Source organism: Cricetulus griseus, chromosome 3 (genome assembly GCF_003668045.3).
Source record: "Cricetulus griseus strain 17A/GY chromosome 3, alternate assembly CriGri-PICRH-1.0, whole genome shotgun sequence".
NCBI classification, from domain to species: Eukaryota; Metazoa; Chordata; class Mammalia; order Rodentia; family Cricetidae; genus Cricetulus; species Cricetulus griseus.
The window spans coordinates 19,259,068-19,273,109 of record NC_048596.1 but is presented as its reverse complement, the minus strand read 5'-3'; the positions used below and the strand labels follow the sequence as shown (position 1 = coordinate 19,273,109).

General features: G+C 51.3%; 1 protein-coding gene across 3 annotated transcripts in view; it reads right to left on the bottom strand.

The window, feature by feature from the left end:
* Nucleotides 1–14,042, bottom strand: part of Crtac1 (cartilage acidic protein 1) — a 133,750-nt gene that overhangs the window by 12,925 nt on the left and 106,783 nt on the right. Inside the window, exons 9-14 of one of the 3 annotated variants that reach the window (XM_035441828.1) lie at nt 13,156–13,256; nt 12,569–12,737; nt 4,093–4,238; nt 3,374–3,416; nt 984–1,127; nt 422–540 (exon numbers count right to left, since the gene is read on the bottom strand). In XM_035441828.1, coding sequence (XP_035297719.1) covers nt 422–540; nt 984–1,127; nt 3,374–3,416; nt 4,093–4,238; nt 12,569–12,737; nt 13,156–13,256 — 722 coding nt within the window. Of the gene's footprint in view, nt 1–421; nt 541–983; nt 1,128–3,373; nt 3,417–4,092; nt 4,239–12,568; nt 12,738–13,155; nt 13,257–14,042 lie in introns of those variants that run through there. The other 2 variants (XM_035441829.1, XM_035441827.1) reach the window with 2 other exon arrangements.

Genomic DNA, 14,042 nt, shown 5'->3' with positions numbered 1-14,042 from the left:
TCATAGTCATAGGAAATCAGGTTGTACAAAGCAGCAATAGCACAGGCCAAATGAGCAGGCACATGATACATTACCGAATCAACTGAGCAAGCAACCACCTGGAAGCCATCTTTGTTAAGGGCAAAATAAGAAGCTCACAAAGATACAGGAATGACTGGACTGTCTTGGTTCTTCGGGAGGAATGAGGGATGGGGTACTTTCCTTTTCTGTTTTCTCAGAAAACATGCAAAGAAAGGCTTCACAAACAACTAGGGTCACACCAGCATCTCCCAAACTTCCCTTTGCAAAGATGGCCACCCCTGCTGTCCGCTTGAAGGAGCACATGGCAGGATCTATTGGGTGTGGAGAGAGGTAGGCAGCAGGAGAGAGATAGTTTTCCACAAAGGTTGTTAGATTTTTTTTTTTCCTTTATTGATGGGATTTAAAGTGCATATAACTGAAGGCAAAGTCCAAGGCCTAGAGGAAGATATGAGGCTTGAGAAAGAGGCTCAGAGATTCTAAAGGCAGCCGAAGAATACCCACCTAAAAAGGCCACTTGAGCTGCAAAAAACGAAAGGGCAGGGAGACAGAAAACAGGGAAGAGGAAAGGGTTGGTTGGGAGGAAGGAGTTTGGGAGGAGGAAGAAGACAAACACTAGTTCAGAAATCCTGCCAAAGGTGACTTGGAGGAGCTACTTTCCACCCCAGCTATGAAAACATGGGCTGACCTCCAGGGACGAAAACTTGCCTCAGGAGATGTGAGAAGCATGGAAACCACAAAACCAGGACACAACACCCCAGGGCCCCTCAGGTGGGGTAGGAGTGATGGAGCCTCTCCAAGCCTGACAGGTCTCCTCTGAAGAACTATTGTGAGTCTAAGAGGCTCTGTCAATTTAGGGGAAGCAGGGCCTAAGGGCCATGGTCTAGAGCCCACCTAGGACCCCTGCACTCCCCAGGACAAGGCGTATTTCCTCTGCTACTGAATGTGGCCAGAGTTCCACTTACCCACACAGGCTGTGCCATCCTCATTGGGCTCATAACCCCGACTGCATCTCTTATTGGTCCGGCATCTGTAGCTTCCATAAGTGTTGACACACACAGGCTTGTCTCGAGGACATACGAATGGGAACTGGATGCATTCGTTGGTGTCTGCAAGACAAGAGGAGCCACTCACCAGGGAGAGGTGGGCAGTGTGTCCTAGCTCAGGATCTGTCTGCCCGCCTGCCTGACCCTGGGCATGTCCCTGCTCCTTGCTGGGCCTGCCTTTCTACTTCGGTGCCCTTGGATAGCTTCTCCTGTCCTTGACCACTACATATTGGGAGAGCTCAGGCTTGGTCCTGGGCCCTTTTGATACACTACAATTTCTCTTTAAATGTGGGTCACTGTGAACTTCCTGCCTCCAGCCATAACCTCTCCTTTGGGCTTCAAGCTTGTGAATCCAATCACCAATGACATATATGGCAGTTCCACTTGGATGTCTAACACAAACTCAGACTGATCATTTCCAAAATGGAACTCTGATTTCCCTCAGCCCTCAAGTCTCTTCTGTCCCCTGTTTGCATCTTCCACAGCTCCGTCAATGCCACCACCACCTGCTCAGACACACCAGCAGAAATCAGTCATCTCCCCATCCTCCCCTTTCCTCATCCCAGGGTGCAATCCACTCTGTCCCAAAACGCGCCTCTCATCTGTCCACCTTCCTCACTGCCACCACCCTAGGCCCAGCCCACATGGTCTCTTGCCTGGATTTCTGCAGCGGCTGCCTTACAGGCCTCCTGGCTTCCATGCTTCCCTCCAATCCAGCCTGTAATTCAGCAGCCAGAGCGATCTTTTAAAAATGTGAATCGCATCAGGTCACTCTCCTGCTTAGCTTCCAAGGGCCTAAGAACAAAGTCCAGACTCCTTCTGGAGCTTCAAGCCTCTCCTTGACCAACTGTGCTACCCCTCTGCCTCCTCTCAGCCATAATGACACCCCTGATAGCCCTGTGGCAAGATCGTGCCCTTTGCCTTTGTTCTTCCTCTGCCAGGAAAGCTCTCCCCTCAGCTCTTTCTGGGGCTGGTCCTTCTAATCCTTGTCTCTTGACTTAAAAGTCCCTTCACCAGTGGCTCTTTCTGACCTCTCTGCTCAGAGAGTTCCTGGAGAGCACCTTGCTGGCAGGGGTCCTAAACCGCTTTCTCACATTGTGTAGTCTGTGTTTGAGGTCTGACTCCCTCTACCAGGATGCCATCCTCTCAGGTAAGGCACTAGGCTGTGTCCCCAGGGCATGACATGGTGCTTGGTACCTTGCAGGGTGCCTGCTGGGTGGCAGAAAGGAAGAGTTGCTAGGTCAGAGACCTCTAAGGGTCCTCTCTACATGCAGAGAAGACTCTGAGGTTTTACATGCCTGAGCTGCCCATTTATCGTGTGACCAGAGTGGGGACATGTACCGTATGTCTGAGGGAGTCATGTCTTCCTCTAGCCACCCTAGCCCTAGTGCCTATCTATACTTCTTCATTTTGGAGTCCTATGCTCATGGCACAATGACTCCTCTTTCTGTGGCTGTCCTACTCATCATCTCCCAGGTCCCAGACTGACCTCAATTTCTCTAGACTGCCTTCTGGGATCTACCCCAGATAGCTTAACACCTCCCTTGGTGCTTCCCTGCTCATTCCGTCCCTGGCCCCACATATGGTCGTCAGCTGTTCATATGTGGGCCACTCTACTGGCCGTGAGCTCCACAGGAGTGGGGCTGGGTCTAGTTTTCTCTGGGTCTGAGGAAGAAAGAATCTGTGCCCTAAGTCCTCATTGCAAATCATCAGGGGGTAAGGCTTTGGTCTGGATGTCTTCTGGACGCTGGTCTGCTAGGTCCTCCTTCATAGCATATTGGGAGACTTGAGAAAGTCATGAGACCCTCACTGACCTGGCATCTGGAAGCTACCAGCCTCCCCTGGGCTGTACCAGGCTGCAGTTTTCTATCTGCACTGTGATCACATTCCACACCCTGTTGTGCCCAAATGCCTCCCACTGTCAGCTTCACCTCTGTCTGTCTGTCAGCCCCCTCTCTGGCTGCTCCTCAGGCTGGCCATAGCGTGTTTCTGCTCTGCACCTGGCAGGGGAAGCTTATCTATCACCGCTCAATATCTGTGTGGCACTGAGGTTTATTCTGATATTCGTGGCAGGCAGGCACTGCCAATGCCCAGCAGTGAAGTGAGTCAGCCTGCAGTTGCTAATGTCACTCTCTCGTTGGTGAGTCATGGGGTGGCTGTCTCGGCACCTGGGTCCCTTAGGACCAATGCCACCTTCCTGTCCCTCTCTTTCTAACCTGTCTGCATCTTGAGCCTTGGTAGGTCAGGTTGATGGTGCCCAGGGAGATCCCAGCCTCTGCCCCATTCTCTGGTGCCTATTGGCGACTCACCCATGCAATGGCCATTGTCCTGCTGGGAGAATCCTTGTCCGCACTGCAAGGTGGCAGAAGCAGAGACACTTGTGAGTTGAGAGGCCTCACCCTAGGTCCCCTCCTTGTCACAGCCACAGAGCAGCTGTCACTCTGATTATAGCATGAGAGACGCTCTTAGCTTGGGCCTGAGGGCAGCCCCTCCCTCTTATTCTGCCCTGCACTAAGAATAGAGATTGTGTTTGGTGTGGAGAGGGCAAGAATATGCAATTCAGACTCTCCCTATGCTTGAGATCTGTGTACCTGAGATAGACCTGAAACTGGACCAGCACTGGGTGGGCCCCTGAGAGCCTTCTCCAGAACCCTGGTGTATGGTCTGAGCCTCATCCAAGAAGAATAGGAGGTCTCTCCAGGTATTTGGAAAATACTCAAAGGTCAGCAGGAGACTAGGCATCAGTTCTCAACCCACTGTACAGCTCAGGGGGCTATGTAAAGTTAGCTGGCCTTGGTTTCACTCTTTAGGCCTCTGGTTTCCTCCTTTGTAAACTCGTTGCCCTGCAAATCCCCCAGGATTCTGTGAGAAGGTGAAGAGATGTGGGTATGACGCGTAGCAAAACTACGAACGGAGCCACCTTCTGTCATTCTAGAGGGCAAGCCTAGAGATTTACCCCAGGATCATGGGTGGTGGTGCCTTTTTATCTTATTAATTTTTTACTATGAGGCCAGAGGCCTTGGCCCACCTCTAGTGGGGCTGTGTCCTGCAGTTTGTTCTCATCCCGGGGGTAGAGGATCTCCAACACTGAGTTCATCTCCTCGCGGGCCACACTGCGGCTCACCATCTTGCCATCTGGCCATGTCACCTCCACGCTACTGGCTTCATCCTTTCCTGTTGGAGGAAGAAGAGGGTCAGGAGCAGCGGAGAGAGGGCCTCTTGGAGTACTGGCATAAGCATGTTAACACAGATAGCAACTAACGCACCCTTCCGCGGGCTGTGGGAATGAGTAAGATAGATTTGAGGAAGCTCCTCCTTGGGGCTACACTGTCCAATCGACCACTCAGCAATGATGAAAAGGCCTGGTGTCTGCCCTGTCCAGTGCACTAGCCCCTGGTCACATGCAGGAAGAAGAGTGACTGAAGAACTGCATTTAACATTTTCCTTAATTGAAATTAATTTACACCTCGACAGCCACATGGTGCTAGTGGCTACTGTATTGGAGAACTTTTATTCTAGCCAACAGCCCATGCAACAGGAGGTTGAATTTTGGGAGCTGTGAGGCTTGATGGTAAGCAGTCTGACTTCAGAGCCAGGGGTTCAAATCCGGGCTCTGCCACTTGCTTGATATGGGGAGCAGGAGGCTAGGAGTCCTGGGGACAAGTCCTAGCTCTGCAGCCAACTCCCTGTGACCTTCTGAGCATGCCTCTGATATTTCTACTTATGGAGCACTTCTAGGAGTCAAGCCCTTTTTTTGTCACTGGGAATGTCCCCTCATGGGTTTCCCTCTCCATCTAGGAGGCAGGCAATCATATGAACAAGTAAATCATGTCAGATATCGACAAGCTTTGTGACGAAAAGAAATGGAGGACTTTGGGGCAAAGTCCTGAGGGCTGGCCAGGGTCCTGTTCAGTGGCCAGGGACAAACTCCTGGGGAGAAGGCACTTGAGCTGAGCTGTAAATACAGACCCAGGAAAGACAGGGGTAGAGAAAGGCCACTCTGCAGGTCTGAGATGCTTACAAAAGATACCTGTGAAGCTCAGACAACGTCCCTTGTGAATCCATCACTCATACCTCTAGAGCAGCATGCTACATCAATGGCAAAAAAGTGGGTTGGGGAGACTGGTCAAGTCTTCAGCCATTGCCAAAGTATGCTCAGCTCCTGCCTAAACAAACAGGCTAGCCTGTGGCAAGATCTGGCTAATGGTGATGATGTGGGGGTGGGGATTGATCACCCTCACCTGTGGGCCCTTCTCAGGTCAGAAGGGAGGGCGGGCAGTGCTCAGCACACCCAAGGAAGAGCGCAGGGACAGTTGTGGGAGGGACAAGTCAGCGGACAGGACTTGTGCCCACAGCCCTAATCCTCCCATAGATTCCCCTGGCTTGGTCAGCCCAAGCTTCTGTCTAGTCAGAGGCGGCTTCTCAGCAGGCCTGACTGCCACCCTGCACCCCCAACTCTCTCCTAGAGAGAGACTGAAGAGGGCCAAGTATAGATCTTCTGTTTTGAAGCAGAATCGTGAGGCCCACGAATTTGGCGTTTTTAGGGTGTGCAGTGCCCAAATTAAGTGGCACATGTGAAAAGCAAACATTTTTCCATTAAAAAAGGAGACAAAAGCAAGTGTTTCTCACCTATGCCAACAGAACAGCTCCATGAATACATTTCACAGCCTGATTGAAGCCACAAATAACTCAGAGAGTTGAGGAATATTCATAGACTCAAATTTGCAGCCCGCACTGGGGCCTGTGGCTCTAGACCGGGTTCTCTCTCCCTGAATACTAGGGAGGGGCTGTTAGGTGAGTAAGCCATCCTTCCTGGGCCTTGGTTTCTTTGTCTGAAACTTGGGAGTGCAGGCTCAAAGACCGACTGTCTGGGGCAGCACCGCCTCTCTCCCCTGGAGTGAATACGGCCCTATTGAAGACATATTAATCTTGGTGCTTTTGCCAGCACCAGCTCTTAGATAGGTGGCTAGCAAGGCCCAACACTGACAGACCAGACCAGACCACATGCTTCATGGTGTGAACACATCAGTTCCTGACACCTTCATGCAGAAGGTGTTGTCTATACCACCACCTTCATCACTTAGACCTGGAGAGGCCAAGGAAATCGCCTAAGAGCCCTGTGTGATCTGTTTACTGCTCTTGCCTGACTCCATGACCATCACATAGCAAATGCTGGAGGGGATCTGGGACTCAGCATTGAACAAAAAGGACCCAAGCAAGTTGGAGATAGCCGATTGCTTTGAGAATAACGAGCAAGCGCGGAAGGGGTTGTGACGGGATTGTGCCACTCCCTGAGGACCATGGGCTGTTCCATTCAGTGGTAAAGGGAGAATGAATTTGTGATGCAGAGAAGAAATGCGTTCAAAGCAGCTTGCTAAGGACATGGGTGTGGAAGGACAAGTAGTGTTTGAAGAGGCAGAAGTTCAAAGCTGGGGAAGCAGAGTGCATGGGGGTGGGGAGGCCGGAGCCTAGGAATTACCTTTGGAGCCTTGGCGCCTACAAGGCAGGTATTTCATACCCATTCTCTGGATTTAGACACTGAGGCCTGGCAAGGTAAGGAAGTGACTTGGGGACGTCTGAGCTAATGCTGGAACCTAGGCTCGGGTCCTTGGACAGGTAGGAGGATTCTGTGGCTCTAGGCTGCTGGTCAGGGATCTTCCCAAAGCTGTACAACTTCAGGGCCTGTCCCCAGCCTCTGAGGTGAGGCAGCCACACTGCCAGGCCCATGTGCAGGGAGGGGTCTGCAGAGGCACAGGTCAGGAACAGCAGGGGGTTGCCTCTGGCAGCTTGGAAAGGACAAAGGCCAGGGAGCCACATGGCATTGTGCTTCTCGGAATTACAAGCAAAACAGATGGTGCGAATACAGTTGGTGGAATATTTTTGCACTTTAATAAAGCCATTTTTATGTGGGCCACTGAATTTTCTTTCCCTAAATGAGCACCAGCCGGTTTGGAGGCAGCTCTGAGTCACTTACAAACAATTAACTGAAGGGAAGAGGTGTGCGGGTGGGGGCGGGATGGGATCAGTGTGTGGGGTTGGGAGGGCTTCAGTGGGTGACCACGGCAGGGGCACCCCGGGGCCAAGTGGGTTAGCAGTACTTGTTTTTATTTGCTGGGGTTGGCTGTCCACTGCTTCAGCCTACTGGCACTCGGGAAATGCAGCGGCAGCCCCGTGGGGGCTGGGTGGGCAGTATTCAACACCATAAACGGAAAGGTTTATTTATGAAGCCAGCAGGTGGTCTGCACCCAGGAGGGGTAGGGACAAGCCAGGGCAGCCGTGCAGGAACTGCAGAATGTGCTTAAGGTTCCCTGGAGCAAGGGCAGGGTCTGCCGAGGAGGAACAACACCCATAACGCCCTGCAGAGCGGAGTGAGTCCTTAGGGGACCCCTGGAGAACAAGGCTGGGAAAGGTCCCTGAGTTTTTTACTGCCCGGTGCAGCACAGCTCAGGTTTCTAGGGAGCACGGTGAGAATACATGTGAGGCTCGGAGTCTTCTGTCCTTATTGCTGTTGTACAGACCTAGTAAGGCCTGGAGCACTCAGAGAGGCAACGGCAGGCAGGTGTGCCTCGCACGCGCAGGTGGGAGTCTGATGCACTAGGTGTGGACCGGAAGGGCTGCCGGTGTTGTGCGAATGCATACCCGTGTACTCACCTCCGTGTTCACACACCAACACCAGCTCTCCACACCTTGCGGCAACATCAGAGAGAAGCAGCCGGGAGTGATTCATGGTGTGAGGACCACCAGGGAGCAGGGTTGTTTAGGTTGGGCCGGAACCGGAACCGTATGCCAGGAGGGCTTCTTGCAGCCCTCTCCCCTCCAGGTCCAGTCCCTAGACACAGCCTTACCCCTACTCTGCTTCTCAGCCATGCAGAACCCCAGGGCCGGCCTTTCTTGATCTAGACAGCCCCCTTCTCACCTCCAACTGCCCAGAACTGGAACAATCTAGCTGTCCATCAACAGGGGACTTGGTAAATAAATTATGAATGCTGCCACACAGCGAAACACTCTGCGGCGCTGGAGGGAAATAAAAGAGATATGCATAGACTTGGAGAGATGGCCAGACGTTCACTGTTCAGGGGAGGAAAAGAGCTAGTGGAGGAAATGCCATCATTTTTGTTTTGTTTTTTTAAAGAAACAAAGCTAAGTAGTATGTGCATCTATAAATGTGCCCCTGTGTTTACTGCATGGGATAAAGGCTTATTAGAAGCTTGGCCTCATGTTTGAAAAATTCTGCTTGTCCCTTCTCCTCCCCATCCCAACCCCCTTTCTCTGCTTGGCATTTTCTTTCCTTTGTAGCACCTAATACAATCTTAACATGGTCTATTTCACCTATTTATTCTGTTCATTATGTATTCCATGCTTTTCTTCCCACTAGAGTACAGGGGTGCTCAAGGCAAGGCCCTGGATCCAGATACTGTGACCATGAACTGAATTGAAGCAAATGGTGCTGGAGTGACGAGGAGATGTTTGTTTTCTTAACTTAACGTTCCAAGCACTGGGATGGGGTTGTGGGTGATTTCTACTTCTCTTTACAATGTGCTGCATTGTCTCATTTTCCTATAATCAACACGCATTTTTCTCACAATCAAGAGAGATGTTTAAGAACAAGTGCTGCAGGGCTGCTGCCCCTGCACAATCCTCTCACCTCAGTGCTGGCTCTGCCTTCCCTGGACCGGCCGGGACACCCCCTCTGTCCACCATGCCATGTCCAGCCTCCCCTGGAGACCCTGGGGAGCTTGGTTCATGCCCACTTTCCAAGCTCTGTTCCTATACCTCCAACCGACTACTCCCACCACTCTGCCTTGGTTTGAGCTAGCCTGGTCTCTGGAATGCTCTCAGCCTGCCCCTGCTTCTAAGTTCCTACTTTCTTGTTAACTCTCCTCCTACTCTACTCACTTGGCGAAGCTGTCCAGGGCAAGGATGATCTCCCTTGCTCCATCCTCTCCAGGCTCCATGTCAGTGCAGGAGGCATCTGAGATAGACCTGCGTGAAACTTCCTGGGTTTACCCAGCAGACTGGCAGCATTTCTTCCTGTCCCCATGTCTCTGCCTCTCTTGCCATCTGCTCCTGCCCTGCTTCTCTTCCTTTGCTCTTTTTTTTTTTTTTTTGGTTTTTTGAGACAGGGTTCCCCTTTGTATCCTGGCACTCGCTCTGGAGACCAGGCTGGCCTCGAACTCACAGAGATCTACCTGCCTCTACCTCTTGAGTGCTGGGATTAAAGGCGTGTGCCACCAATGCCCAGCTCCTTTGCTCTTTTTTTGCTCAGCCATTCCTAACACCTGGTTTCCCCACTGTCTCCTTCTCTGGCTGCTTGCCGGCTCCCCTATCAGTCAGGAAGGACAACTATGTTGAGCTCATAAAGAACCTATGTAGTCCTAAGGGGCCCCAAAGAGGCAGAGATGGAGCTGGCCTGCCTCGATGTCCAGGCTTCTGGTCTGGTCCCTGGATCTGCTCTAATGTCTGAGGGTCACTGGCGGTCTCAGGCAACTAGCAAGGGTCTGTTCCTGAGAGCAGATGTCCTTCTAGAATCCTTCTAGGAAGGGAGCCTTCCAAAAGAGGAGCCTGATAGGGGTATCGTGCCATACCCTTGCAGCAATTTGGTTCAAATCAACAGCACCCCCCCCCCCAGTATTGAGTGCTGGCATCAGGAGGGGCCCCTGGCCAGGTGCAGAGTGTGCACCTTGCTGGCTCCCAAACAATGTATCGCATTAAATGATCCTGCAAGCTGCCTAGCTGAGGAAGCAGGCTCTTCTGGTGGTGACAGATTTTGGCGAGAAAGGACCCAGGGATGCCCCTAATACACAAAATAGCAGACAATCCACAGGATGTGGGGCCAGACAGCCTCAGCCCAGCTCTGCTGGTCTATTCTGGGAGCCTCAGTTTCCTTTTCTGTCCAGTGGAGCAGCGTTGACATCTAGCTTGATAAACATTTTGCCTTTGAAACCACAGCAGCCACCTTGGTGCTTGAATGGCCTTCCTGGATACCCATAAGCTGGGGGGTGAGGGGGAGGGATAGGCACATCAGAAGGAAAGAGGCAGAGAAGTCACAGGAGGTGGAGTCACGGAGCCCAGCAATTCAGTTTCTAAGGAGGGGTCCAAAGCCAGTCCCTCCCACCCTCTGGAGCCGTGAACTGGGTCAGTGTGCTTAAACATAACTTCAGGGTTCTGGCCTGTGAAGTATGGACTATGGTTCATAATTCATTAAGTTCCCAGGAGAACTGATGAAGAATTTAGGCAAAGCCTGCACACTCGGAGCATGCTGTAGGTGTCAGCTACTGTTAGCTTGCAAGCAAGAGGGCTCCATGTTTAAAAGTCAGCTTGTACCTTTAGGGCCTGCAAAGCAAATGGCTGCCCTAGGAGTGACAGATGCCCCAGGCTCAGGCTAACCCAGCTGAGCTCAATAGCAAGGGAATATGCTCATATAACTAGGCCCTGGGTCCCCTAAATATTTATTGCTTCTTTCTCAGACTACATAAATATTATGTGTCCCCTATAAAAACCAGAATGCACACACATATACTAGGACATATGGTAGAAAATACAAACCACATTTTTAGGCTGGCCTGAGTTTGAATCTCAGCTCTGCCATTTGAGAATCATGAACTCATGGGCAGGTTCCCTCGAACATTCGGATCCATAGTTTCTTCATTTGCGAGATGGAAACAACAAAGCCCATCTGAGGGTACTCATGAGAACTGAGTGCCCAGGACAAGTGACAGTCCTTATAGTCATCTAGCCATTCAGATGGAATTGCTTATGCTCTTTGCATTTCCTTTCCTTAGTTTTTTTTTTCCTGTGCAATACGATGTGTGCTTAATATTAATGCTGCTATATATTTATCGATCAGGGAACATATTGTCTAATCTTTTTATATTAAAATTCTATCACGTCATGAGGTTCTAACACACAGGAAAGCATCTGGGTAGAGCAGGGGAATCTTTGACACAAATAACTCCTGGCCCGCCTCTTCCTCAGCGCTCCTCAGTCTTTTCCCATTAATTGTAATCCCTGCATACTCCCTGAAGAATTTTTCACATCTCCCTCTAACCTCCATGTTTTTAAAAAACAGTTTATTTTGAAATAACTGGAGACCTAGCAGGTCGTGAAGATAGCATAGAGGGATTCATGTAGACAGTTGCCCCCGCGGTTATTACTTGCTTCATGATTGCACCACACTGAAATGAGGGCTTTGCCATGGGAACAGGTGTGTGGACAGTTTTAGGTCGTGAATCACACATTACATTCATGTAGCCACTGCCACTGAGACACTCACTGGGCATCACTGTGCAGATTTCCTTTATGGTTTACCTGTCCATCACCACCTCTAACCTGGAACTGCCAATCTTCAGCTCCATGACTTTGTCATTTGGGGAAGGTGAATTTGACGATGAGACTTCTTTACTCACCAAACACCTCTTATTGCCAAATCACACTCTATAGCATCAATGTATCACAGCATATTGAAGCATTAATCTACCAAAGGACATTTGCATTTTTTTCTGTTTTGTTTGTTTGATACAGGGTTTCTCTGTATAGCCCTGGCTGTTCCAGAACTTACTCTGTAGACCAGGCTGGCCTCAGCCTCAGAGATCTACCTGCCTCTGCCCCTGAGTGCTGGGATTGAAGGCATGGGGCACCACTACCCACAATATTTTTTCTTATTTAAAAGAACCCACCAAACAGGCAGGCCAGTGAGATCACTCAGCAGGTAGAGACACTTGCCATGCAAGCCTGGTGACCTGAGTTCAGCCCCTGAGACATGGAACCCACATGAAGGTGGAAGAGACAATTAATGCCACAATAGCTATCCTCTGACCACCACATGCATTAACACCCCCACACACTGATAATAAAGACAGAATTAAAGCTATGATCTACCAAGCCATTTTCAGAATGGGAGCTTACATCCCGTAGCAGTGAGAGAGCCAGCTTCTTTTGAGTCTGGAGGCTGCCCAGCCCTTAGCAGCACACTTTTGGGGCATTCTAAAAGCTGTATAGTAACAGCTCGGTGGAGCCAGGGGCAAGCTGTTGATCTGCTTCTGTGATGTGTACAGGTTGCTGCTTTTAGGCATATGAAAGGGCAGGATTTTTAGAATCCCATCCTCCACCGAGGTCCGGACTTCACCCCTTTGGGGTGACTGTGTGCCCTTTGAAAGCTCAGGGCTCCAACCCTTCCAGCACCTTAAATAACTGAGAGGCCTTGGGGCAGCTGCTCTGGACATATTTGGTGGGGATCAGCGTGTGAACAAGGCTATGGCCTGGGCAGACGGAGACTCTAACTCCAAGTGAACTAAGTCCACAAAGGCCCTAGGGTGGGGGCTCCAGCAGGCAAGGGGCAACCTTTCCCCCATTCCTTTCTCTGGAGCACAGACTCACAGAGAACCCAGGTGGTTGCCTTTACAGAGGGCATCCACTGTGATGCCATACTGAAATTGAATCACACAGCACATGGCAAAACTTATTGCAGAATCTGCTGCTGTTCCCATGGGGCCCGACTTACTTACCCAGGCCAAAATGTGCCACAGGCTCCATCTCACACAGGTAGCCAGAGCCCCCATCAATGATCCGCAGGTGCGCCCCACTCTTCTTGGTGTAGAGTATCACTTTGGCACCCCTGGCGAAGGCCCCAAACCGGGTGCGAGGCACCACACGCAACCAGTTGTTGCTGAAGCCCTGGGGTGGGGGGAGGAAGGTGGCGGGTATCAGCTAGGCTGGCATAGAGCAGGGAGGCAGGAATTCTGGGAGGGAGGAGGAGAGGAAAAGGAAAGGAGAGAAGGAGGAGGAGAGAAGGAGGAGAGGAGGAACAGAAGAGAAGAAGGAGAGGGATGTGGGCAAAGACTGATGCCAGGAGGAGGGGCTAGCCAAACAACTCAGGAGAGAAGTTCGAGGCCAAGAAGTTCCTGTGGCAGAAGGCAGAGGCTGAGCAAGGGATTCTCCTGGAAATGGTCCTTCTGGCTGGGAACTTATGGGCTTCTGGGTCCGAGGCTTTTCATTTCCCATCATGCTGGCTAGCGAGCCCAGGTTCCTGTGCCTTCATGGGTCCCTGAGAGCACACCAGGCTAAGGGCTAAGGGCCCTGAGATTGTGCACACCTGATTTCCCCGGAAGACAGACAGGGGCTGAGCCATGGACTCTCCGTGTGACAAGATGAGGTCCAGCATCCCATCTCCATCGAAGTCGGTCACCACACCCCCTGCAAACAATGCAGATTTCACCTCTAGTCATCAGCCACTAGACTAAGGGGGAGGGGGGCTCCCTGGTGTGGTGATAATAGCCATGAGCATGAAAGGTAAAAAGAGAACAAACAGTGCTGGGGTAGGAACAGGGTTGCAGGTCCACCTCTTTCCTGTCCATCATCCACCTCAATCCCTTCCTTTCCCCGGATCTTCATGGATGGGATTGGTGCAAGTTGCTACCTGACTCTTTCTGTGGTTTAATGATACACCTATTTATTTACATAGTGGTTTTTGTTTTTGTTTTTCAACTTCTTCAGTGTTTACATAGGCCTGGTCTCTTTTTGGTCCTGTTTAAAACCCAAAGAGGTGAGAGAGGCAGACACTCTCATTTTGTGGAAAACAATACCCAGAAAATAAGGTAACTACAGACCTGGGTCCTAGGACTCCCAGGCAACTGCTCTTTGTCTGACACTGAGCTGATTGCCAGAAGGGGAAGGGTCAGATCCAGCATGCCTGCCAGGGGGCAGAGGGGACACATCCCTCAACCTTCCCACCTCTACATAGCAAGGCATGGCCAGAGAAACAGTTGCCTCCCCTGTCAATCCTGCTCCTCTCCCAGCAGGCCTGGGGATGGGAGGAGGGGTGGTCCCCTTCCCTGCCTCCAGCCTGTAGGCCCATGGATCTCTTCCATTCTCACCCCATCCTTGGATCTCAGGGTGGCAGGACCAGGACCGGCTGCCTGATTTCTTGCTCCTCCCTACCCAAGGGTATAGACTGTGCTGAGCTGGGTGGAGCAGCTGCAG